Below are 27427 nucleotides of genomic sequence, written 5' to 3'. Positions count from 1 at the left end.
CTGGGTGGCGCTGCCTCTTCGTCTGTTCGTCGCTGCTGCTGCTTTGCTGGCTTTGTGGGCTGCTGTGGGCTGTTGTGGGTGGCTCGTGTTTCGCGTCCACCTCGTTCGGCGCTCATTTTCATTTTCGTTGATGAGATAATGGCTGTGTCTCTGTGTTTTTACTTTGCCTTTCCGCCGGCTGCTGCGCTGCTGTTGCTACTGCTCCTGGCACTGCTGTTGTTGTTGCTGTTGTGGCTGCCTGCCTCTGATGTTGATGATGATGATGATGATGAGGTTTTGACTCGCTAACGAGTGAATTATTTTAAATGTGGGTTTCAAGGTCAAGGTGACGAGCGTTCGCGCTCGCGCTGGCAATCGCGTGTTGGCCTCTGGAAGTTATTGTTTTGCTTTCTTTTTTGCTTTGCTTGCCGCTTTCTATGCTCCTGCAGCTGCTCCTTTTGCGGCTCCTGCTACTGCGGCTGCTGCTGCTGCTACTTGGGTGGCATTCATTAAGTGAAAACTGGCAGACATCTGGGCGGTCGGATGATTAGACAAGAAACCGAGCACATAATGAAAAGGTGAATAACCGCGAGTTGGCGGCGCCGGCAACTGGTGGTTGCTTGATTGGCTTGCTGGCTGGTTAGTTGGGTGCATACTAAGAGACGGTCTTAAGAACTTTGGGTGCTATTTATTTGAGAAATGGGGGCTTAATATAAATAATGAGCTCATGAACACGAAACCACTTTTCAGAACTAAATATGGAGCAGAGTTCCTTTATTTATGAAGTTCCCTTAAGTTTGTTATAGTTAATTTAAACGGGAATTATTTTCTCAAATACATTAATACAACTAATGTCATTTAGTAAATGCAATAATTACAAAGTACTAGGAAATGTAAATACATATATAATATCGAACTATTTAAACTACAACCAGTTAGGCAATTAATAGCAACGAATATTTATTCAATATTCTAAGAATAGTATGAAAATGCTTTTCTTTTTCTGATTTAGATTCCAATTGCTAAAAATTTCAACGAATATAACCAAAGCCGTACTATTCCAAATTGTTTGCAATATCAATTTTATTTTGAATTAATTATATTTTTATATCATGCATAAGAAATATATATTATTTGCTTGATTGCTGTATGATTATCTGTATTGATAAAAGTGACATGTATCTAGGATTAAGAATAGATTACGTAAAATATTTCAATATTCACTTTTATAAAAGTTACTACCTGAATCTAGCTGATTCAAAAAGCGATTCAAAAGAAATTGAAGCGTTTCAAGAATTTAATGATAAATCTGACTATTAGGAGAAAATAAAATGGTTTTCAGAAATTGTTGCTATAAGTTATTCATTTCATTGTATTTCTAGAATTTACTTGGCTTCCAATTGTGTTTTTGGATCCATCTCTGATGGAGACAAGGTTTTGGCATTAGCGGCAAACAAAAAAATATTGCCTGCTTTAAGGCGAACGCCTGTGAAGCCCAAGCTCTGAGGCCAAATGGCAACGAGGACTGTCAAAACGACTGTCACTATGCTATATATCATCAATAGAAAATTGTATAAAATGTGAAAATTGCAAAACGAGTCAAAAGGAGCAGCAAGAGCAGCGGACAGAGGGCAGAGGGGGAGAAAGGAAAGACGGGCAGACTGGCAGGCAGTCAACGAACGAACAAACGACGAAACGACAGAGCAGCGCGACCAAACGACGCACATCAAAATATGCAAATTGGAATTTCAAAAAATACAGCAATATTGTTGAAGCTCTGACGCTGGCGTCGCTGCCATTGCCACCCCATACCAATTCTCAATACCAACAAACGCACACACACAAACACACACACACACACACACAAACATACATGTAGTTAACCCGATTTTGGGCGCATGCAAATTTTTTCATTGCGGCCCTGCGGCATCAGCAGCAGCAACGCCAACGTCGATGCCGACGTCGCCTAAGGCTCCGAGGCAACGACAACAGCAGCCACCATTATTCCTCTCTTCACTGCACACGCTGCTTCGTTTGTTAGGGGAAATGCGCAAAGGCGGCGGCGACCAGTGCGCATGCGGCCTGGCAATGCTGCCTAGTATTTCCCAATGCTGCTTCTCTACATCACTAACATGCTCTCTCGCTTGCACACCCGAACACAAACGGCGAGGAGGTCGTGTGTCCTTGTCGCACTGGCCTGTCGCGCTCTGGCGGCAAGTGTGAGCGACCACCACTGACGCAGACGGCCACATCACAACTGTGTTCCGTTGCCGCTTCGTTCCGCTGCATAATTGTTGAACGGGTATGCGCCGGCAATGGCACGTAGAAATTAACACAAATGAATGAAATTGAAAATGAGAAACAAAGGCGCGCAAGGACCTGCCGAAAATTACCCAAAATGAAGTTTTCCAGCAGCGCTGTCGGCCATAGCAAGGACGTTGACGCCGGCAGCGTCACATTTAATGACGTAACCGTCTCTGTCTCTGCCGTCGTCATCACCATCGTTCGTTCGTTGGCGCACCAGTGCCGTCGCTGTCAGCAATTAAGCAACAGTTAAATTAAACGGGTTTCTAGTTCAAGGACACGAGCGTGCCGAGCAACGACGTGCCAGCGCTGCCGGGTCAGCAGAAGGAGCAGGAGCAACAGCTGTGGCTGCTGTGGGCGCCGAGGTTTTCTTCTTTCGTTCTTTTTTTTTTTGGCTGCTGTTGTTGTTCGTTTTAATTGTGTTGTAAATTGTCTGTAGCGAAAGAGAGAGGGAGAGAGAGAACGGAAGGAAAGTTTTCGCTGTGTGGCTGAAGGACGAAGTAGAGTGACAAATACTCGTATATACAATCGAATCAGGCATGCTTTTGATTAACTGATTGATTAATTGACAATAACTGACCTTTCTAGGATACTTTCAGATTCATTTAACTATCAGAGACTGGCTCTATTTACATATACTGAAAGTTGGATGACTTCCAACATCAAAATGTAAGAAGATACCCAAAAGCAACTTTAAAACCATTTATAGTTCAACAAGGAGTCAATTTAGTGACCAAATATAACTGCTAATTAACTTTTTCAAAAGGGTATATTCACATTTGCATTGCAAATAGATTTATGTGAAAGTGATGTGAAAGAATTATTTACATATGCTTAATGTTTAAATGTTTTAATGAAATAGAAAAAGTATTTAGAAATATGTTTGCTTGCCCAAGTAGAATTACCTTCCTTTCAATGAAACATTTTCTAGGTTGTAGAAAAATAGCCTACAGTTTTAAAAAGATATTTCCATTATTTAAAGCCATTTTTCTTGAGCGCAGAAATATTAGCTCTAATAATTATACCTGAAAAAAGGACGTCTTATGCAATCAGAGAATATTTAGAGAACATATGTATAGTTACTCTTCTGACGTTGTACATAAATATATAAAATATATAATAGAAAAGAAAAATATCTTATAGATGGCTGCAAGGTAAAGTTTACTTCTTTGGTTAGGAATATCTCTTATTGAATGAATCATTGAGTGAAGTATTTTAGAATTAAGATTACACTTATAATCATTTCCATAATTGCAATCACATGATATTAAATTAGAAAACTTTTACTATTAAATATATGTTCTTGCTTTTTTAATGACGATTTTGAAAACTAACTAACATGCAACGTAGGCGTAAAATCCGCTTTAGTCCGAATCGACTCATTTCTTAAAACGATTAATTTACTTTATTCGCGTTTCTTCATTCCCACTCGCTTCACTCGTTTTTTCTTGAGTTGAGGCCGCGGGAAGGAAGGAAAATCGCGGCCGGCAACACGTGCACGGCATGGCGCTCATTTTCATTTGCGCGTCGCGTCCTTCAGCTTTACAACTTTTTATTTTCATTCATTGGGCCCTCCCACCAGCTTACCCCAGTCCTTGCTGCCGCTACTGCTGATGATGCTCTACTAATGATGCTGAGGCGGCAACAGCTGATGTTGACGGAAGTCGAAGACGGCGTGGCGTGGCGTTTCTTTTAATTTTTCCACAGCTTGTTTTTTGCGCTTTCTTTATTTTCATCGGCAGCTTCGCAGTGCGACAGCTGTTTGTTGTGGCTTTTCATTGCTCCAAAAGGCAAAGAGTTGTGAGTGTGTGCGCCTTAGGGTAGGCAATAAAATAATGCCGAGCCGTTTTTCGTACAAATTATGAGGCAGCGCTCAAAGCTTTAGCTTTATCTGTTGTGCCTAATTGCGCGCATAAGAAATATCGATTGTCTGTGTGTGTGTGTGTGCGTGTGTATGTGTGTGTGTATGCGTGTGTGTGTGCAGATTTGGCAACACACCCTAACGGCAGCAAGTGGCACGCGAATGAAAATCGCAACATAAAAATATATATGTATGTACATATATGTATGTATGTGTACCCATAAGTATGCATAAAAGTATTTGCTGCTGCTGATGCTTCTTCTTCTTATTTTTCTTCACGTACATACATGCATATATTTTTATGAGATAAAATAGAAAATTTTGTTATCAGGCAGCAACGGCGAAAGGATATAAAGCACACATACACACACATACGCACACACAGTCTCCCATAAACTCAAGCAGGCAGGTGGGCAGGCATGCATGAGCACAAAAGCATTTGGGGGTGTGTGTGTGTGTGTGTGTGGCACTCGAAACGGCAGCCAAGCAACCCCCGCTCTCCCGGCCAGTCTCTCCAGTCTCTCAAGCGTCGGTTGTTACCACTGCCAACGGAAAATGTCTTCGGGTTGAGTGCTTTTCCGGAGAAAATGTAATTTTCTCATGCCACCTTCGTCCCCATCTTCAACCCCCCTCCCCCACTGCTCATTCCTTTTCAGTCCTCGCCTGCTGCCTGCATCTACGTCTTCGTCATCGTCGAACGATTGAAGTGTGTGTGCGCGGTTGTTGTTATTGTTGTTCTTGTTCTTCCTCTTCTTGGGTACCTAGGCAGAGGCAAGAAAACTTAAAGGATGCGCCCCCCGCCCCAAACGACTACCGACTGTTTCCTGTTGCCCTTTTTTCCAACGCCCTGTAAATTGCTCACGCTTGCCAAGCTGCTGCGTCTTTGTATGGAAGCTCGACTGTATGTGTGTGTGAGTGTGTTTGTTTGTTTGTGTGTGTGTGTGTGTGTGTGTGTGTGTGTGTCATTGTCGTGACTGACATCGGCGCTGCTGCTGCTGCCGTCTTTGTCATTATCCTTTTTGGGTATTGCGACGTGTCAAAGCAACAACGCCAACGCGTTGACTTGCCAGTCCTGCCGACTCTGCTCCTTTCCTCCACACACGACACGACAATGTGTATGTGTTTGTGTGCAGTAGCATCCATCAATTTGATGGATAAATATATGCAAATTGTGTATTAGCTGTCCTTGTTGTTGTTATCCTTTAGCAAACACACACACACACCCCCACAACACATCGATGCCCGCACTCACACTCCCACTCGCTTCCTCGCTCGCTTCTCATTCAAATGAATTTGGCACACACGTGTAGTTGAGCACTTTCGGCAACTTGAGCCAAGTCGTTGTTATTGTATTATCGTTCTTGCTTTCAAATGCGGCCCCAACTTTGTTTAGTGGCATTCAGTCATAGGCTTACTCGCCCCAAAGCCCTGCCGCGTTCAGGCTGCCCTGCCCTGCCCTGCCCATTCAATAAATCATTTCAGCGTTTATTCTGAGCCGTCTCCTGCAAAAGCCAGATACACAAATCGGTCTTTATGCAACTACTTGTATATCCAACTACTCCTTATGTACTTATGTATGGGTATATACTAGCGACTCTTACTATATGCTCATACGGCACATTATTCACTAAATTAGTTGAGCTATGGCAAGACAAATTCGTCAAATTTCTCAAGTAGGCCTTAACAATTAAATTTGTTGCATAATACAACTAAAGTTTCTGAATACAACTAAATTGCCATTGCTTTGATTAAATTAATGCAATAGTCATGAAAGAATTGCAATCGAAAAAGAAACATACTAATTAAAGCAAATATGCAATTTTACGTATCAGTTTTTCCTCAATACTTATTAACTAAAGTAAAATATTTCAAAGCATTATTTTCAATGTACATTCTATGTACAAGTATATCTGTATACTTTATTATTTTATTTAATTCCCTCAATTAAATGTAATTTTGATAAATTTGTGTAATGTTCTTAAAAAGAATATTGGTACTGAAATGAAGATAAGATTTGATAATGCATACAAAGATTGTGCGATCGTTCATATCGATGGTTTTATTTGTTGATTACTGTATAAGTATATTTTTTACGTTTATCAATAAAAATCATCAACGTTTCCTTGGCTTATATCTTAAAATATTTTTCTGCTTTCGTGCTGGCATAAATGCAGTAATATTTTGCATAAATATACAAATATATATTATATTATATATAGTATTTCCTCCATTTTATTTGTTTTTATTATGTTTCGGTTTTTCTGCTGGCGTAACGCAATTTCAAATTTCTACAAGTATATACGCTAAATTTCTATATCTGCATCAAGATAAAAAAACCGAGCGATGCATCAATATATATATGATTATTTTACTTACTATAAATTAGAGAAAGCTGCCATGCCATCAAATTTTCCCTCACCGAGTTGCTGATTTTTCTTTATTTTCTTGAGTAATCTTATTAGCTGTTAATTAGAATTAAGGGAGAATTAATAGCTTGTTAGGTCTAAATTCTAGACTCTAGAAGGTCTCTGACAACATTTTGCTGTGAATCGGGCATAGCTGGCGAAATGGAAATCACAAATTTAATTGACATTATTGTACATTGCTTTTAAGGCTTTCTTATCTGTTAAGTGCAAATTATATCGTATTTTTAATCAATATAGTTCATTGTTATAAGTATCGACAGTTCATATTTGTTAATGTAATAGTAATAAATTAAATAAATAAAGTAATCTAAAACTCTTAAGCCTCGTTTTTCGATATACGAGTATATAGTTTATTTCGCTCTGCCAGATAACGCAGTGGTTGATTCTAACAATTGCAAAAGCTGTCCGTCTCCATAAAACGCATTACAGTGAGTGCCAAAAAATACTGTGACAGAAAGAGTGATCGTCTAAATGGCGCTTAAGCTCTGCTAAGCTAGAATATCTGCTATAATTTTCTATACATCATTATTTTTCCCATTTGGTTGACATTGGAACGATCAGGATTTTTCTTTCCAGTTCAATCCAAACTGAACACTTTCCTTTATTCTCTTTATCGCTACCTCCCCACACACACACACACACATAGAACTATGCCCTTGCTGGTGTGTGAGTCCCGAAATTCGCTTGCTTTGTCTGCTAATTAAACAAAGGACCTTTCCACCTTTTCACACCTTGCAACAGTTACAACTTTTTATTCAATTATTATTATTTTGTTGTTGGACAACAATAAGAACGAAATTTGCATAAATTCTGCGCATGTGCACAGTTGCGGAAATTTGCGAAACCCCAAAGGAGCGAAAATATTAATTTTCACAGTTTGACGGCATTTCGTATTCAAATGCAAATTTGACAACAATAACAACAACAATAACAGTAGCGACATTTGATCGTTTTTATTTTTTTTCGCTTTGTTTCGATTCTGCCTTGTCAGAGGGATCGTCGATGGGTATTGTCAGACTTTGGTTCTTTCCTTCGCAGCAACACTTTTGCATATAAATCATTTTTCTTCTTCAACCCTGTGTCAAGGAATTTGCATGCAACGACAAAAGCGAAAGGGCTGCGTTTCCGATTTCATGGCCTTGGCTGCAGGAATCTAAAATGCAGGACATGTGAAAAATTACGGTCGCGACCTTTTGGGCGTGTGAAGCTGCTTGAAGTTTCTAATTCAATTAGCGCCGTTTGGAAAGATAACAGATTGTGTAGAGAAGTGTTGTAGAATGATGTGTTCTGTGTGTATTAAAATGTGGCCTGTGCCTTAAATATTACTTATTATAAGGATATTTCCGAACATTTATTTACAACAATTCAACAAATTGTTCAATTTATTAGTCTTTTTCTACATCCAAAATCAAAAGCTACAGAATTAGTGAAGATATACGTATATTTTTCATATTTTGAAATGCATAAGTAAGCCGAAATTCATAATCTGTTGAAAAATGTTTAATTCATTAAATTTGTATGCACGCACAGTGTTTTTTTTAAATTTTCCAATTCTAAGTGGAACATGAGTTTGATTTTTTATTGATTGTTTTTTAATGTTTAAAGAAATTGCGAAGAAGTTACTGCATTTTACATCTATTATTAACAAACAAATATGCGAGTACTTAGTCATTCTGTGCTAAATGATTTAAGCTATAAAATAATTGCATGTAAATGAAGAATAAACGCAAATATCTACGCAAACAAAAAAAACACCACCCGGAGATGTGAAGTGAAACGCTGGCGCCATCTACTGCACGACATCCAAAACTCTGAGGATGTGCGTGAAAAGCAGCAATCAAGCAGTGCAAAGGATGCTGCATAGATAAAGCAGTAGAGAAATGAAAGAAATACGCATTAGATATTTAAATATTATTAAAATATTAGTCTGAACAATAAAATAAATTAACTGATACAACCCCAACAAAATATATACAAGTATTTGTATTTGTTTATGGAGGGCATAAAAATTGATAGTTATTTTTAAGCAGCTGCTGCTGCAGAAATGTGCAGTAATTAGCGAAGTTGTAGTGCTTGGGAAAAATATGTAAAATGCTGGAACTCGATAATGCAAAAATTAATTTCAATAATTTGGACAACATGCCGCACAAGACTTGAGAAGAGGCTAACAGCGAATGGCAGAATTGCAAACATTTTTACGGACTGTAAAATTTTTATATTTCTGAAATTATTAAAAAGCAATTAATAAACGGCAACAAGTTGCCTGCAAATGCCTATTCATAATTATAGTGAGGATGCGAAGACGATGAATTATGTTGTAAATGCCCAGCATACTAACAGGTCTACCCAGGCCGGGCCAGGAGCTGGTCGGGCCTGCTTTAAACCAACCAGCTGACCAGAGACTCGTTGCCTGTTGCCGTTGTAATTTTAATGGTTAATGAGAATACCGCAAGTCCGTTGGCTGGCTGGCTGGTTGGCTGGCTGGTTGGCTGGTTGGCTTGGCAGCTGCTACCGCATTTTGCGCCAACTTGCGCATTAATTTCGAAATAAACGTTGTTAATACTTTGGCTGTGGCAGGAGGAGCCACAGGAGAGGAGGGGTATGCAGAGGCTCGGGACTTGGGCCTGGACCTGGACTTACACTTGGACTTCGATTTGATGATTGCTCGTTAATTTGCGTTAACGATCGAACGCACTGAGACACTGCGAGGGGTCGAAAAACAAACAATGAAAGTAGCTGGTTAAGCCACAAAGCCGTTGCACGATCGGCATTCAATCGATCTTTGGACCTCAACCAACGACCAGCGCGCGCTCAACAAATTATCTCCTTTTTATGGCAGACGGGGTGAAAACAAACAAAAAGCCAACGGGATAATCGCCAGTGTAAACATGCACCATTTTGCGTACCTGGCGTGTCAGGCGATGGTCCGGCGGAGTCCGACGGATTGCGACATGAAACCTTCCATCAGCCTTAGCCTTAGCCTCAGACCCAGTCCCAGTGCTAGTCCCTGCCAATGATGACTGGACGGCGGCGTTAGGATTCGCACTGTTGAGCAAACAACAAAGGTGAGGAGCGCTGACAACAGACGATGCCGAAATGTTGTTGTCCGCAATTTTCGGGCCTCAACAAAACAAAAACAAAGACAAAAACTCGAGCGCGCTCCACATTCGCATTCATTCACATCAAATTAAATGTAATTATTTTTGACGCGGCCCAAAATGCAATGCGCCGACCATCAGAGTGCACCGACTGCGGGGCCCAATCATCATTCGATTGCGGTACGTGAGGACGTGAGGGTCAGGCTTGGGTCCGAGTATCGGGCATTGGGTGAGAAGCGAATCGTCATTGGGGCTCATGGGCTTTTATGTGCTTGGCACTCTTTTTTGTCGGTCATGCAATAAAAAGTGAAAGTATTTTTATGCCCTTTTAAACATAGTGTAGAGCAGGGTTTTGTTAAGAATGGCAACCGCGTTTTTGCGACATGATCAACTTTTAATAAGACATGCTGTTTTTAGTTAGGAATCTGCTGTAGGCAGGAGAAGGAAATGGTTTGTACTGAGAATCCTCTGCTTTTTTGTTAATGATCAGACGGTGCTGATCAGACTGCTTTTTCTACCTCGTCAATCATTTTTGTACCTTGTCTTGAGTCTGACATAATCGGGGTGACTACAATTACGACTTATTTAGCTTTAACATCGCGTAGATTGAAGGGAAGAAACGCCATAATTCTGTTTCATAAAGATATTTAACCTAAATGTTGATCAATTTCGGGTATTTATAAAGGACTAATTTTGACAGCAGAACTGTATTTTAAGCTTATTTTAGCTTTACTAAAAACGACAAAATTAATATTGATAGACAAGCTGCCAGCAAGAAATTCAAACCGTGCTGATCGATTGAAGGAAGGAATCAAAACTATGCTATACAAATAAATAATAATTTGTAATCATAAATAACACTATACAAATAAATATTAATTTGTAATCATAAATTACACTTTAAGAATGCCATTTTAAAGAAATGTAAACTTGTCTTAAAAAGGAGAGACCAGGAGGGTGGTCCTAAAAATTAAGTACTTAAATAATCGATTCTGATATATATTTTTAAATAACATCTATAGTATGTCCAATTTCGAAAGTAAGCTTAAAAAAATATGAAATTCTTTTGAAATCTTGACGTTCTTTAGAAATGCGAAAGCTTTCTGGCTCATATGGCTTTTTAACCATAGAAAAATAGCTACAAAAATAAAATACAAATGTTTGAAATATAGGTTGTGCGTAGTTCTTGACAAATAAAGCATTTAAATTATCGGTTCACATATACTTATATATATTTTTAAATAACATCTATATGTCCAATACAGCATACTTGTACTTTCAGTTTCTAAAGAGTTTTTATTGCTTTCGATAGAATTTCCTTTAAAATCTTGACGTTTTTTAGAAATGCGAAAGCTTTCTGGCTTATATGGCTGCCTAGCCCTATGGTTCTAAAAATGTATACCAAAAATAAAATACAAATGTTTGAAATATAGGTTGTGTGTGGAACGTATTTCTAGACTAGTCCTTCTACTTCTACTTTATGCTTTCTAAGTATAAGTCCATTAATCGAATCAGTGAGATTTCCATTCAAATTCGTAAAACTGTAGAGTAGCCCATCATGTTGCCCATAAACTACCACAAATGGCAGAAAGGTGCCCTAAACATCGGACCGTAATATGGCATGGGCTGTCGGAACTGGGTGTGAGTTCTAATTACCATGTTCAGGCACGCAAAAACTTATGTAAAATGCGGTCCCTGTCGCATTTGGCTCGCGTGTGCGTCGTTATGTCTTCATAAAGATGGCAATCAGCCTAAAAGCTGCGAGTTGGCCAACTAAACTGGGCCAAGAGACCGCTTGCCTGGCCATTATGTAGATTCAAATTCACATGCACACATACGAGTATATACTTGTACAAGTATATGTAGTATAGTGTGCGAGCGACTAATTATAGGCTCTTGCTGTGTGCCGAGGAGGTTTAACTTTTCATAATTTTCATATTTCATAATTTATGTTATTATAATTATTTTTAAATATATTTCAGAGCTGCATACGAATACTATATACACGTATGGCAGCAAGGGTTGCCAGTTGCCTGATTTTCTGCACCAGCAGCGAGCACAGCGCCTGATTAAACCTGTCAGTGGGGACGACGACTCGAAGCGGTAGAAAGCAACAACAGCAACCATCGAAAAAAGTAAAGGAAGAGTTGCGGCTCCACTTCAGCGCCAACTTGAACAGCACTCGAGTGCACAAGGGACGACGACGACGACGATAAGGACGCTGAGAACGACGCTGGGCAAACGATCTGTTAATAAACACCTACCTACTCCAGTTTCTGGGGATGGCTGGCTGGAGGGCTGGCTGGCTGGTTGGTTTGTTGGCTACCCACATGCTTGGAACACTTCACATGTGTGTGCATTATTTTAATGACAGGGAGCGTTGCCTGTGACGCACGCCTCAAACATTAAGTGCGACGACAACTGAAAGCGCTGAATATGCGAAGGACAACGAGCTGCTGATGCGGATGCGAATGCGGCAAGCTGGCGAGCTGGCGAGCAACGACAACGCGTCGGGCACTTGTGTTAATTGCAAGACTCTGACATTGTCAGTAACAACAACAACAAAAACAACAACAGCAGCAACAAGGAGGCGAGCAACCTGGAGCCAAGTTGCAACTTGCAACTTATGTCATTCATCGATCGACGCGCCCCACTCCAAAATGAGGTAGGCTGCACTTTTTCTCCTTATTACAAGGTGTAGTAGGTCAGTCCGCAATTGTCCATCGTTTTCGTCAGTCTTCATGCAAATTACAGCATTGGAGACCTCAAAAAAATGCCCATTTCATGTCCTCGTCCACTCGCCTCTTTTCTGTTTATTTTGCCGTAATGAGTTTGTAGTTGAGCTTAATAATGGGCTACAATTTAGGCTGATGGCCTACATACGGGCGCCTAAATTAGTTATTTCTGCGGGAATGTCTGCCTACAGTTTTGGAAGCACTGCTTCTCCGACACTACCTGCCGACAGGCGGCGCTCCTGAACTATCGAGTCGTCTCCGTATTGATTTTTAGGGGTTGCTGCCAACCAATTAGAAGATCAATAGAAATTTCAACTCAACTCGGGGAGCGACAGAGACAGTATGAAACGAGTGTGAGGAGTTGAGTAAAAAAATATATAGTAATATAATAATATACAGTAATAATTATTGGTTAAAGTTTAATGGGTGCGCCATGCATGACATACGCCTTCATTTAAATAAATCGAGAAATATAAATATATACAAGTACATACCATAACTACTTATATGATGAACTAATGAATGCTAGTAACGGAAAGTTTTGTTTTTCAAGTATGAAGCTAACGATCATTTGGAGTGGAATTGCTCATGAAACATTTTAGACTTTAAAATTAAACAAACAAATTCTTGCTGAACATTTATTAGTTATTACAATAAGTATATAGACCTTAAATTAAAATTGAATTAAATTAATTTGATTGCAAATTAATAGCCATCTCCAGAAGGTACAATCATTTTATTTCACTCTTAAATAATTACTTTTGATCTACTTGTATCACTACTTGCTACATTGCGACATCATTAACCAAGTTTAGACTTATTTGAAGAAATGAGGAAGGTAAATGTTTTTAAATATGTGTCTTAAATATTGTTAAATTATGTGTTAGAGAAGACAAAACACCTCACTTATGTGAAGAAAAGGGAATTTCCCATACGCTTATGTTTATTTAAAAACAAGCGGAAGCTAAAATCGAGTAAATTATAGTATTTATAGAATTTGAAAAAAGTTTAGAAAATTAAAAAAGTAACAAAATAATAATAAAATTGGGTATTTAAACTCACGTCAAGGGGTGTAGCTGCACATTTAAATAGGAATTGTGCCTATGCGTATCTATTCGTGTCTACAAGTATACGTGTCTTTGTGTGAGCATATTGATTAGAATATAATGTTTAATAATATTCAGCAATAATAAAATATAATTTTCAATTTAATGCTTATTCAATTATTCGCTACTCAGCAACAACATCAGGATACTATAGATCGCCTTTGACAACTGCACAGCCGTGTTCATCGACAGGGGCATCATGTTGCCAATTGTTAGATTCTGCACGTCCTGCGATTTGTGCAGCATGAACAGCAGCAGTTTCTGATACGGGATTGGCAGCCGATACCATTGGCACTTCGTGTAGATGATGGTGCAGCAATCTTCGTTCTAATTCAAAGCCACCGTATACCACTAGTATTGACCAACATTTTCACATCCACTACTCACCGATAACTCGACAATGTTGCCCAGGCCGCAGTAGAAATAGAGGGTAACAATGCTGTAGCCCAAGTAGGCTGGAGCTCCCGGCCATACACCGATCAGCATGCAGAACATGGTGCAGAGTATGCCGGAGGCGGTCGCAAAGATCTGCACAAATATGGGATGAAAGAAAATGCGCTGCGTATGCTCCAGTAACCTGCAAGACAAAATCAAAGAACAACAAGAAAGGAATGCTAAAGTCGAGCAGGCTCAACTCTTAAAAGTGAACAAACTCGTCCTTTCTCGGGCTCAGGAGAATCTGTGTACCAAGTTTGATTATTCTAGCTCTTATACTTTCTGAGATCCTTGCGTTCATACAGAGAGACAGACAGACGGACAGACGGACATGGCTATATCGACTCGGCTTGTCATGCTGATCTGTGTGTACCATGTACACTCACCCAAAACTAATATACCCTTGTACCCTTTGGATACAGGGTATAAAAACACACAAGCAATTTTTACCTACGATAAACTGTTCAAGTACATATGTACAAGTATATACATATATAGTATTTACCTATTGATTTGAGAAGTGAACAAAATATGCTCGGGCTCACATATATTTTGATTGTTATAGTCTAATGGCTAGATACTCAGCTAACCACTATTCTAAACATTTTCTTGACTCGAGAAATATAAAAGACCAAAGCAATCGACGGTTTTCATACCCTGTACCCAAAGGGTAAAAGGGTATACAGCTGGCTCGGCTTATTTATTGGTACCCTTATCGAAAATTCGACTGTCACGCCATATTTTAGGTTTTAGTTTAGTAGAAAGTCTCATCTAATACGAGTATGTTAAAGTACGAATACAAACGAATTTCATATTCGCCTTTCGCATTTTCTTATATCAGTTTTTTTTTGTTCTTTCCATTCGCAATATACTGCTGAATCGTAGTGATTTTTAAGCTTTCCGATCTCACATAGTTGAGTACCCACCACTATTCATATTTTTCATAACTCCATGATGAACAGAAACAGACTATCATATACTTACATGGAGATATAAATTTTAAATGCATATTTTAAATAAATCAATAGCAGCATACAAAATATAATGAACCAAGAAAAGTAATGAAATGTGAAATATTGATGAGCACCAAAGAGCATCTCAATAAAACATTTCGGGGCTACAAAACCATTTGGTTTAATGATTTCCAATACTCTCTAGGAAATCTCCTCAAATGTAAAAGAAAACTATTTGTCCAATAGTGCTTATCTTACCTCAAATATTGCTGATGCAGATTCACAATTTTCACCATTTCGGCATGCAGTTCTGCCTGGCTGCAGTTGTCGTCCAATAAATCGTTCAGATCCTGCAACCCGCAGCCGAGTATGTTCTTTAGCATCGGCAGATTGTTGATGAAAACGAAGAGGTACATATCTCCAGCAAATTGGCCAAATGCCCCGAGGGACAGTAACCCGATATGAATACCACTTAGAATTAGAAAACCAGTGTTGGTGTTGGGATCGATGCCGGGTAGAAGAAACTGGATAATCACATGCTTTTCATTGTAAAGAATATAGTACGTCGCGGGTATCGCAATAACAACGAGGAGGGCGACACAATTGAAAACTACGAATGAATTGATGCCACGCATTGTCATGGCAATGCCATCCATCAGCACCTGCTGGTATCCCATATGCTTCTGCTCATACTCCATAAAGGTGGCATCCAGAAACTCCTGCGATTCGCGCAGCGCATGGCGATGTGCTATTACGCAGAACAACTTCGTCAATCCCTGGACACCAGCTCCTAGACAGCAAGCGGCGTCCATTAAAATGGTCCAATCCTTGTGAACAATCACGCCCACATAAATAGTGTAGAATGTGCCAATGTAGAAGCATAAGCACAGTGAAACGATCAATCTAGTGAGCCAGCTCCAGTGCCAATCCGGCGAGGAAATATCCGCGCCACAGATGCGAGCGCACAAACGAATCACATATATAATACGACGATACCGCTCCAGAGAGCTTAAGCTGGCGGTTTCAGTTGAGGCCATAGATACTACTGAGGCCACAGATACTAGATACAATTGAAAACCAATAAAGTTCAGCCTTTATAAAGGAAAGTGTCCCATTACAAAAAACCACTTAAGACATCAATGTGACAAATAAGCGCTTGTACAACTACTTCATACATATTTCTCTATAATTGGCCGTCCAAGAACGAAACAGCAACTTAATCTAAAGGGCTTAAATATTAATGAAAACGACGTGATTACCCATAGCCGGCCACACGCGCATATTTAGAACAAAATTCATTATTGGTATTCCTGCAACACTTGTATAAAATACGAATTTTCAAAGTCTGCACACAAAAAAAAAGTAAATATTTTTGATAAGCTTCACTGTGTCCGTACGAACTATTTCTAGATACCTATGACAGATACCACTTATTTTTCATTTGGACTACAATCTTAAGATGAAATTTGTTACTGAAATCTGTCGGCCGGTCTTAAGATATTATCTCCCTTACGATTATCTGCGCGATAGCTCTGCTACTGTCGGAGCAATAGTGACTGAAAAAGAGAGACGGAAGGATGATTCACATCGCAAATTGAATTCGTCTCATTTTTCTTCCGGGTGTTACAATCCTACACACCAAATACAATATACCATTACCATATCCAGCGATGGACATAGGACTGTACTCTTCAGCTCCAAAAACCACTGTTGCATGAGAACAAGGCGTATGTAATCAATTAAACCAGAACTATAAAGAAGCTATAAAAATACTCGATATCGGTATCATTGCAGTAACAACAGTAAATAAATGTAATAGAAAAATCACATAGAATCATCCATTTATTGGTGTACGCCTCCAACTCAAGATTCATCAATACTATTGAATAAAATCGAACAGATATGGCATGGGCCAGATTTTTCAAATATAAATATACAACAAAATAGGATGCTCATAATTAAGGTTATGGCCTTAGTACGATTTGATTAGGAATTCATCAATAATTGAAGGTAAAATATGAGGCAAACTGTTTTACGTAACTACATATAGTATGTGTCTAAAAACCAGCATTATGTTTCTTCAAATACAAAGAAAATTGAACAAAACAAATTTAAATATTTTTTCACAAGCCGCAATACCAAAAGAAATTCAATTTTATGGTTTAGCTTCAAAAGCTTCCTTTTTTTCTGTGCAATCATTATGCCAATTAATTCCTGTGAAAGTTTTATTTATCTGCAGCAGGGTAGATGAAATTTTAATGAAATCGAACTAACCTTACACACCTGCTGCATTTGACCTTCAACTTAGGCCTCACATACCTTAATAAGCTAACCTATTAGAACTGTCAGTTATCTCAATTAATTTCAAATTGAAGTATATAACTAGGCAAGGGCGTATGCAGCTTTTTCCATGAGGGGGATCAAAATTTAAAGTAAATATTAAATAATAACTTGTGATCAATGGAAAAATTTCAACAAATCCAACTTAGTTGCATTTCCAAATAGTGCCCCATAATAATGAATGTTTGGTCGACTTCATAATGCGAAATTATTGTTTTTTTAAGTACTTTATTGAAATCGTAGTTTTTTTCATTCTTTCCTCATAGTTTCCACTTAATCGTACAGAACAGGGAAACTTTTTATACTTTAGATAGAACCATATTATTAAAAAATTAAGACGCTGCAAGAATATATGCTAACGATAAACTAATCAATCTAATCTAATAAACTAGATTAAGGATAAGCTAAACAAATTTTTCAACACAATTTTATAAATAAGTTCGCTTAGAAACTTAAAATCGAAACTACGTTATTGCTGGCGCATTATATTGGAATTTAATTATTATAAGCACATTGTTCTACAAGTAATGCTCACCCAGACCGCTAATTTACTAAGCATAGTTTCATAGTTGAACATCTTTTTAAGGTCCTTCCTCCTTCGCCATGATCTCGAATTTCCAATGCCATTAATACGCATCGTTATCCTCGCTCATCCGCGGCAACTATGTGTGTATACTATAGTGGTGGAGAGTCCTGTCGGATGCCAGTCGGATGTCAGTCGCCGTCACTTGCCCCAAGCAAACTACCAGCCAAGGCAAACAAACACTAAACGTGTCCCTGTCCGCGTCGCTACCCCCGTCGCCCCGGGCCTAGGGGTTAGACGAGGGCAACCCTTTCTTTGCTTAGTGCCCGCATCCGACTACAGCGTTTCGCTTGTTGTTTTTTCTTTTTTCACATTTTCTGTCAAATCGTCGCGATTTAATGAAAAAATCAAATGAAAAAACTTATTTGCATAGGAATATAATTTAGCATTAAACGAGGCAGCGCTGAACAGAAAAAATGGATTTTACAGCCAGATTTTAATTTTTTTATGTTCATCCTGGTTTTGTTTTGTTTCGCTGTGAGTGTGTGTGTGTGTGTGCGTGTGTGTGTGCATCGAATGATAGGAAATTGCTGGCTATCTGTTTGTTTGAGATTAATATGCCGTGCATCTGTCGGTTTGTGTCGCTCCGCGTGTCTGTTGGGGTTTGTCTGCCGAGCATTCATAGTTGTGTGCTGTCAGATGGATTTCTGGTTGTTTTGAACGATGACTCGAAATTAGCATGGATACGATTTCACTTTTATAATCAGCGACCTTTGATGGCTTGTGTTCCTTTTTGTCCTTTTTTTCCTTCCTCTTTTGTCCTTTTTTCTTCCCTATCTTTCCTGGATAGCATTTTGTCGTACAGTGAGTTTTGCATTAGAAATAATATTTAAAAAGTTACAAAATATGTTTGAAAAAAAGTGCATTTGGAAGAAAATGGATTCATAATTTATTTAGCTTAATAGGGCACACACTATTTAGTATTAAAACTTGTGTTTTACTAAAATATAAAAGGATCGGTTAATTAATCTTCTGAGATCGTACCAGTTTGGAAATCGTTTTGTTTATAATTTCGAATCATTCTCCCAAATTGTTGTTGCTAAAATTGTTGGAATTCAAAAAAAAAGTAACAAAACAAATTAACTTTAAACCGTGATTATCCGATTGTAATCGAAAGTTCCGGCTTTTGAGGGAAATGAAGAACAACTGAGAGAACAACAAATAATTGAATCTGCAAGAGCCAACTCCTTAAATAATGTAAGCTCACAAAGAGGAAAACTGTTAATCTGGAAAGTATGAAAATGATTGAAAATATAATTGATTGAAAATTATTCGAATAGTTGCATGGCATGAGAATGAACTCTAATTGCTTACATTTTGAAAATATACAAAAAATGTAAAATAAGTATATTGTTTAAGACTCTAATAAGTGTGTCTCAGTTAGGAACTTCAACAGACTTATAAACGACCGACTACAAATACTTTAAAGAACTTTTTTTGAAATTGGCAAAGCGGCTTTGTAACCATAAAGTAAAGTAATCGATATTTCCGGCGCACGAATGCAGCCAATGAAGTTAAGCTTGAACATAAATCTACACTAAATCAATGCCCTTATCGGCGCTAGCCTTATCGGCGTAGCTGCTGCTTTTGCACACGCCTTGGGGCATGTTTTACAAAAGTTTCGCTTCGGCCCCGCCTGGCAACCGCACGCCACTTAGTCTTAAGCTGCCCCTGATATATTTATGATAACTTAAATTGCCTTCTAATTACACCAAACGCCTTCGAATTACCATTTTTACAAGGCTTACCTGCCGTCCGTCCGGACCTCACATGCGCTGCCACAGAAACGCCCCGAGAACATGCAACGCCTTGCTGCGGCATTTACATAAGAAATTAGCTTGTAAAATTAATCCGCAATAAGCTCAACAGCGGCGAGCAGCCAAAATTACAGTATTAAAAAGCAATTAGCATTTAAATTTCGTGAGGCAAGACAACAAAATAAAACAACAGCAACAACAACAACAACAAAAAAGATGCGCCACGCAGCGCTTAAATCAGCGGCATATGGAAGGCATCAAACGAGTCTGAGTCGGGGCTCGGTCTGAGTCTGAGCCTGAATCGGAATCGGAGTCTCAGTCTGAACCAGCGATGTAGTAGTGGCTGAGAAACTGAGAAACTGACAATATTTTAAGGAGCAGCGGCAGCATCTAAAGTTTGCTTGGAAATTAAATTTCCGTTTAGTGGCGTTTGGCGTTTGGCGTTCGCGACGGCCCAGCATTAAAATTAAATTTGCACAAGGCGCGCAAAATCAAATATGTATGGCCAAATCAATTGGGGGTGAGACAGCGAAGGGTGGGAGGGAGGTTGCGAAGGCGAGCCTCGTAAACAAACGCGTTCGGAAGCCATTAAAAATTATCATTTGTGCGCATATTGATTAGGTGCGGGAGCGGGTGCGGGTGCGGCCGGGGGGTGCGAATCGGATTGAGTGGGTGGTGGGTCTGGTTCTGGCTCTGCTGATTGCTAGGCCGTAAAGCTACAAACGGTAAACATCACGACGACGATGAAGATGACGATGACGCTGACGATGTAGCTGCCAGCGACCCCTGAGACACGAGGCGCATTAGATTAGGCCGCGTCGCTGCTCTGCATGGGTGGTTGGGTGGTCTCTGCTGTGTGTATGTGTGTGTGTGGGTGTGTGTACGTGTGCGATATAGAAAACAAATATCGATTCCATCCCTTAAGTTCCACACACAGCATAGCTTTTTTTTCGGTTGGCGCCGCCGTCACCCTCAATGGCCGCCAAACAATGGAAATGAAGCAAACACAAAAAAAAAAAAAAAACACCCACCCACAAACACAACCCTCACAACAGCAGACGACGCTAGCGCTGATGCCGACGTCGCCGCCACCGCCACCGCCAACGACGACGACAGCGACGACTTCGTTGCTCTTCAGCGGCTGCTCATCCGCGAGCAACCATTAAAATTTCGAAAATCCATCATTGGAAAAATGGTCGAAAAAAAAGCGCGCACCACTTCCGCGCTACCATTTCTTTTTTTTATTTGCGACTCGCATTTTTTTCGCCTGTTTCTCTCTTTGAGGGTGGCCGTCCGTGCATGTGGGGGTGACCTGAACAAGACTGTTTCCTTGTTGCTGTTGTTGTTGCCTGTGTATGTGAAGTGTATTGCCTTGTATTTTGGTAATACACTCAAAGAAAGGAATAGATGCCACCCCGCAGAATGCATTGCAATTATGATTTAAGCAGAGCCATCTTGCATTTTAGAAAACTCTGTTATAATTCTGAAATATAATTCATAAAGATTGCAGAAGGAGTAAACCACTATAAGTACCACCTGAATAATTATAGCTGTTAAACAACCAACATGAGACGAATTCAATAACACCTAGAAATAAACTTTTATTCTAATTTTTTCGATTTCTCGTCTGCTATGAAAATTAAGTATACAAACTAAAGTCATTTACATTTACTGTAAATGGAAATTAATTCTTCCATTTAACTTCAATATAACATTCATAAAATTGCCTTAAAATTTCCATTGTTTGGTATATATTTATTACATTATAAACAACCTTTTCTTTTTATTTAATTTATGTTCTGTTTTTTAATGAAAAGTGCTGGATTCTTGCTTCTACCTCTATACCTTGCAACAAACTATTTACCATTTCATGTACAAAGCAATACCTCCAATGTCATGTACAATTGAAAACTCTATGATTTACGTTTGTTTGCGTGCAAAAAAGGTTTTATTTAGATAGTAATGTATATTAATGTGCATTAATTATATATCACTTGAAGGGATTATCTTAATTTTTTCCTTTCATATTTTTTGTACAATTTTTGTTGTTTTTAACATACTATTTACAATTCATAAGCAATTAATGTTTTTATTGGAAAATTGGCATTTTTCTGACTTTATTGTGTAAGAATTTTAGAATATTCAAAAATATTTTAATTATAGCCAATGAATAGATAAATCTTGTCATAAATCCGATCTTTTTTGTTAGGAAATACTAAATTTATACTTCACTGTAGTTTTATGATTTCAATGTGCTTTATTTAACAGCAATGAACTTTTCATGATGCATTTTATTTTTGTAAAAATTATAGTCCTATCTAATAGCTTTAGCAAATATTATATACACTCTGTAGACAGTTAAGTTCTTATTAGGTTGCATTATGTTTCTCCCAAAAATATTGAAATTGTAATGAAATACTTTCGTTTCCATAACCCTGGCTATGCTTCTCTCTATACAAGTACTTCAAAGAAGAACCTTAGTACGTTTTGTGAGTGTACGCGTTTTACTGAAATCATTTGGTTCACGAGATGTGGATGTTAAGGTCTTGGCAACTCAACTTACAATTGCGTAAATTTCTATTTAATTTTTCAATATTCATAAATTTTGTTGCTCAAACGTCTTTTGGGCTGGCAAACTGATTTGATTTTCTAATTTTGTCGAGGTAACCAAAAAGAAAAAAACAACCAGCCGACGAATACGAATTTGCTTGCTCTATGCGTTCTGCCCCTCCATCCTGCTGTCTGATTCAAATCGACGCTTCGCCGACGCAGCCATGTAAACACAAATCCAATCAAATAAACGAAATTAAGTGCACGTTGATTGGAGGCAAATCTGTTTTTCAAGCTGAATGATGACAATCAACGTTGCCTGATAGCTCCCAACCGCCAAGCCTTGAGCCGAGCTGCACAGTTTTTGGCTGTCAAATCGAAACGTCGAGGAGCAGTCGTGCAGTATTTATGGAAAAGTATTGATGCGCCAGCCGAATAACCGCAAATGGCCAGAAACTGCAGCAGAAACAGACAGCATACGCCGGAAAACAACAACAGCAACAAAAAACAGAACTCAAATTGTTTTATTTAAATTTTGGCCGAGCTTTTCCAATAACGGGCAGCAGCAGCAGCAGCGGCAGAAACAGCAAGACACAGCACAACAAGAAAACATACAACGGCCACACAAATTTGCATTAGGCACCTGTAATTTCTATGACAGTAAACTGCCAGGCAGGCAGGCAGTCAGGCAGGCAGTCAGGACTTGCCAACAACAACAGCAACAAGAGCAGACAGCACTGGACCGACCAAAGGCAATTTGAGCCAAACGTCGCTTATCCCAATGGCCCGACCAAGATTACCGTCCCAACCCAGTCCTGGCACTGGCGCCAAGGCAACGCCAAGAAAATTTTGATTGTTATTTGTGGAGACAGTAAATGCGAGTGAACGCCATCTTGGAACTGGGTCCTCTGAGCCAACATCCCCCTCCCCTGGGTCGGGCAAGCTCGTGGCTTTTATTATAATATGCGCTCACATAACTTGGTCAAAGGTAGAGCTGGAAGCCCACACAAGCCCACAAACACACACTCAGGACGAGCGAGATTGAAATGTGGAATATTTTTAAAAACCAATTTCGTTGAGCTGAAGCAATGCCTGCTTGTGGGGGTTCTGGGGTTTGTGGGGTTTGTTGGAGAGGGGGGTCGGGACTTGCGTAAAATGCCCATAAAAGAAATTGTTTTGTGGTGAAATTTTCATGAATTTCATTGCGGCGGTTAGAAAAACTAATAGCAGTATATAACGTACATTTTATTTTAAGCAGTCATGCATTTTATGTTACATCCAACGCCCAAATAAGTGAGCAAATATTTTCTACGAAAATGCAATCATTTCAAATGATTCAAATAACTTATCCAGCATACGGATACAAAAAGCAAATGGCAAATGCATAAAACAAGGCATACATCACAAGAATGCCAAACTATTTGGCTTTGTTTTCGTATATGAAAAATTGTTCATCATATTGCAATATATTTAATTAACTCTTTTGCTATGCTTGGGATAAAATGACCCAATGTTGAAAAACAGCTTAAATTATGTTTACAAGGGCATAAAAAACGTTATACAAACTATTGTTGGTGTTGAGATTGTTTTTGTTGAAAATGTTTTAATTGTGAATAATGAAATTTAAACGAATATATGCACACAAAATCGGCCAATATTGCGGTGTTATTTGGGGCAAATGGATTAACCAGCTGATTATTGATGTCATCGTTACAGTTGATGAAGAGTTACTAACTTTAAAGCCTGTAAAGCAAATATTAAAAATCAGTGTCTTTTATTCATTATTGTGAAAAGAGAAAGAGTTCCAAAAACCATAATAGAAGAATTTTGAAATCAGCCAGACTGCTAGAGACATCTTGCTTCTCAACAAACAAAAATCGCAATTTAAAGTAATGCGTTCTGTATAAAAATGAAAAGTATAAGAAACTTTTTTGCTAAACAATCAAAGAAAATTTTATTATGATTCCACTATTATTCCAATATCACATCTGTCATTTGGTATTGCCTATTTGAAGTCTCTGATAAGCATTAACAATATCTTTGAATATGCGTATTATCAAACAAAATATCGATCGCTGCTTGGTGTGGTTTTTTTTTAACAAATCAGAAGGGTTAATTATATTAATAACATTAACCAATTTAGAACTGTTTAAATTCCTTACAAAAATAAAAGATTTAATCATTTTAATTTGAAAATATACACATTTTTCTTTTACTTGAAACTCATATTCAGAAAACCCACAAAAAAGGCAAATTTTTTTTTATATATTTTCTACATAAATGATGCTCTCTAAGCCCTATTAAAAATTTCACTTAATTAATTAGAGCGATATTTTGTGCTGCGATGCTAAGCCTTTGGGTTTTTATGTTTATTACTATTAATACTTCCCCCAGGATTGTTACGATGAAAGCAATTTAGAATGCTGCCAAAGCTCACACTTTCTTTGTATTCCTGAAGGAACACATGCAGCCATAAATCTAAAACAAAAGTCTCCCTCAAGAGGTTGTCAAAACTACGTCATAATTGAAAGGAAAGAAGGAGAGGGGGAGGTGACAAACAAATTGGCACACTTTTCTGTTTGGGTTCGTCCTTTGCGACGACAAAGGGAAAGCCGCAGAACAATTGTTTTGGTGAAAGTGAAATTGCCAAAATAGGCGCTAAAAGGCAATAGGGGAGGCAGAAACACACACAACAAAGGGAATTAGCAAACATGACAATGATAATGACACACAAACCAAGTCGGCTTAGGGGTCGATGGGTCGAGAGTCGATTTTGCGACTTAATTGCTTTGACATTTGATGCCGTCAATTGGCAAAACGCTGAGCCAATCGATACGATTGGCAAATAGCAGCCAGGGGTTGCAATTCCATTCCATTGACGCCTTTCACTGCATCGGAACAGTGCATAACAGTGCCAACAACAACAACAAAAAAGGCACAAAGGATAATTTGCAATAGAGCCGCTTAGCAGCAAAGTATCAGTGCCAGGTAGGCGAGGGGTTGCGATTTCGCCAATCGATAGGGCGGCATCCTTTGAATTGCTAATTCCGCAAATAGTCATGTTGTGGGTTGTTCGTTGTCTGGCCTGTTGCTTCAGTTGCCAAAGTGTTGAAGCATTTGGAAACGAATTAAAATTGGGGATTTACAAAATGAACAGCAGCTGCTGTCAGCTCTATTGGGTTGTAGTTTGATTTGAATTCATTTATTGCTGGAAATTCTCACGCGGATTCGATTGTTGGCCTGCATTATGCATGAGGAGCAAAGCGACAATTCCGATGCCTTCAAAGAAAAATGCAGCGCAAATGCTCTTTCCATATGTATGTAAATATGTGTGTCCCGTCGCTCAGACGTGCCTCTTCTGCCTTTGTCAATGCCTCCGTCTCCCCGCCTTGCTGCGTGGCAGGAAGCAAATGTCCTGTTGTGTCACTCATATGCAAATTGTCGCTCACAAGCTGTATTTTTCCCTGCTTCCCTTTCTTATTAATTAGAATAATAATTAATAAAGCAAGGCAGCCGCAGCAGCAGCCGGAAGACTTCTCAAGCGCTTCCACACGTTGCACGTGCAGCTCAGCAGCAGCAGCAGAAGGAGTAGAAAGAATGCAGATAATTATGCTAGAAGGGGATACTCTGTAGCCGCTGTTCTTCAGAAAGTACTGGGAAAATTCAAATATAATTTTTGTTGTTATAATGAATCCAGAAGAAGTTTAAGATGTTTCTCGATTAAGAAAAATGTCCACATAAAACTGAGCTTTTTTAGAATTCTCATAAAGAAAATGCGGCTCCCGGGACTTTTTTTTAAGAGTTCTAATGCAAGACAGAACAAATACAAATAATTAAATAATTAAATTTTCCAGTATTATTTCTTACTTGTATATTCCCAGACATACGTCCATTAATATATTACAATTGTTTTTCTTTGTTTCTTTTAAGTGGAAGTTAATTTTGAAAATAATTAATGTTGTTGCTGCTCATTTAAGATTTAGAATTTTGCTAGCATTTCGTTACTAATGGGAACTTCTCAGCAGATTATCAAGGATTTTGCGGACAGACTAAATATTTTGTTCCATATAAGTTTGCTTCCTTTGGCTCTCAAGTTCTCAAAATTGATTGGAAAGAGCCATTAACAGTTTGGTTTCTCGGAATCATTACCAGAAGCTACGATAACATTAGCTTTTCGACAGATGTTTTCCGATAGCTTCTGGATATGTTTCTTGAAGGTGGTAGTTAAATGGTGATTTATATCATGCCAGCGATGTTACTTGCATTTCCACCTAATTGACATATTCGTTGAACCCTTCTGGTACAGTGTATGGAAAGTAAAAGTCGTTGACAACCCTTTGCCAGACGCTCGCATAAATTAGTTGCCTCATTGGCAGGCGCCGCCGCCGGCCGAGCTACCTGCTGCAAAATTAAAAGCCAACCAATTAAATTACAACAAACAGCAAATGATGCGTACTTAAACACGTCGACGTGATGTGAAAGTCGAGCGGAGACTGAGTCTGAGACTGGGACTGAGACTGAGAGAGAGAGACGCGGATGAGGACAGGGGACTACGTGTAACCGAATATATTTTTGATGCCCTTCTCTACTTGCCTCTTCTTTTAGGGTTAATCACAAACCCAATTTGAATTTGCATATAATTTCTATTTAATTTACGAGAAAACACCAGTTTAAAGGGTGAGTGCATGAAATTGGCTGACGGCTGTCAGCTGTCCATCGACTGGAGACTGGCGACTGGCGACCGCCAAAAAAATTCATTGAATCCTTTGGCGGACTATTTCGAAACATTTTTCTACCTTACGTTCGGAACAGCGATAACACATCGTTTGCACCAATTAATGGCGGCGTTTTTCTAACTTTTCTTTGTTGCTATTTTCTCCAACAAAAATTTCGTTTCGTTTTCCAGCAACTCATTGCACACTTCCTGCACAGACAACAGCAACAACAACAACCACAATCCATACAAAAAGCATCCTCTACGCATCCTGTTCAGCTGCTGCGTATGCAAATTTTTTAATTCATCTTTTTTTTTTCGACCTCTCAGCGACTGGCTGTACGATAGCAACCTTTTTTCCCATTTTTTCTAGTTGATTTTTTTTCGAGCATCCTCCGTGTTTTTCCTGCTCCTGAAAGTGAAGCATTTTGTTTTGCGTTCGCCGTCGACAATATGTAACTGACACTTGAAGGGGTGTAGAGCAGCATTTGATATTGTTGTGATAACAGCCAACAAGCGCAGCGTCTAATGTAAAAACTCCATTAGCATTAGAGGGACAGTTGGCTGCCACAAACGAACGTTCGCG

The 27427-nt window shown here is 38.9% G+C and overlaps 1 protein-coding gene across 1 annotated transcript; it reads right to left on the bottom strand.

The window, feature by feature from the left end:
* Positions 1–13626: 13626 nt before the first annotated feature.
* LOC115622397 (odorant receptor 67d-like) lies at positions 13627–15934 on the bottom strand. The gene is made up of 3 exons (XM_030516322.1): positions 15156–15934; positions 13897–14086; positions 13627–13836 (listed from the first exon to the last, which is right to left on the bottom strand). The coding sequence occupies exons 1-3, from the start codon at positions 15932–15934 to the stop codon at positions 13627–13629; spliced, it is 1179 nt and encodes a 392-aa protein (XP_030372182.1).
* Positions 15935–27427: the final 11493 nt, after the last annotated feature.

The sequence above is a fragment of the Scaptodrosophila lebanonensis genome, unplaced genomic scaffold (genome assembly GCF_003285725.1).
Source record: "Scaptodrosophila lebanonensis strain 11010-0011.00,11010-0021.00 unplaced genomic scaffold, SlebRS2 tig00000043-arrow-pilon, whole genome shotgun sequence".
In the NCBI taxonomy this organism is placed as follows: domain Eukaryota; kingdom Metazoa; phylum Arthropoda; class Insecta; order Diptera; family Drosophilidae; genus Scaptodrosophila; species Scaptodrosophila lebanonensis.
This window is presented reverse-complemented; position numbering and strand designations above follow the sequence as displayed.

Excerpts from the sequence above, each read along its gene's own strand:
- LOC115622397 (XM_030516322.1), bottom strand. The coding sequence starts at position 15,934 with ATGGCCTCAACTGAAACCGCCAGCTTAAGCTCTCTGGAGCGGTATCGT. Across the intron at positions 14,087-15,155 it reads CTGCATCAGCAATATTTGAG|GTTACTGGAGCATACGCAGC; the intron begins GTAAGATAAGCA and ends TTTGTCTTGCAG. Across the intron at positions 13,837-13,896 it reads GCAACATTGTCGAGTTATCG|AACGAAGATTGCTGCACCAT; the intron begins GTGAGTAGTGGA and ends GCTTTGAATTAG.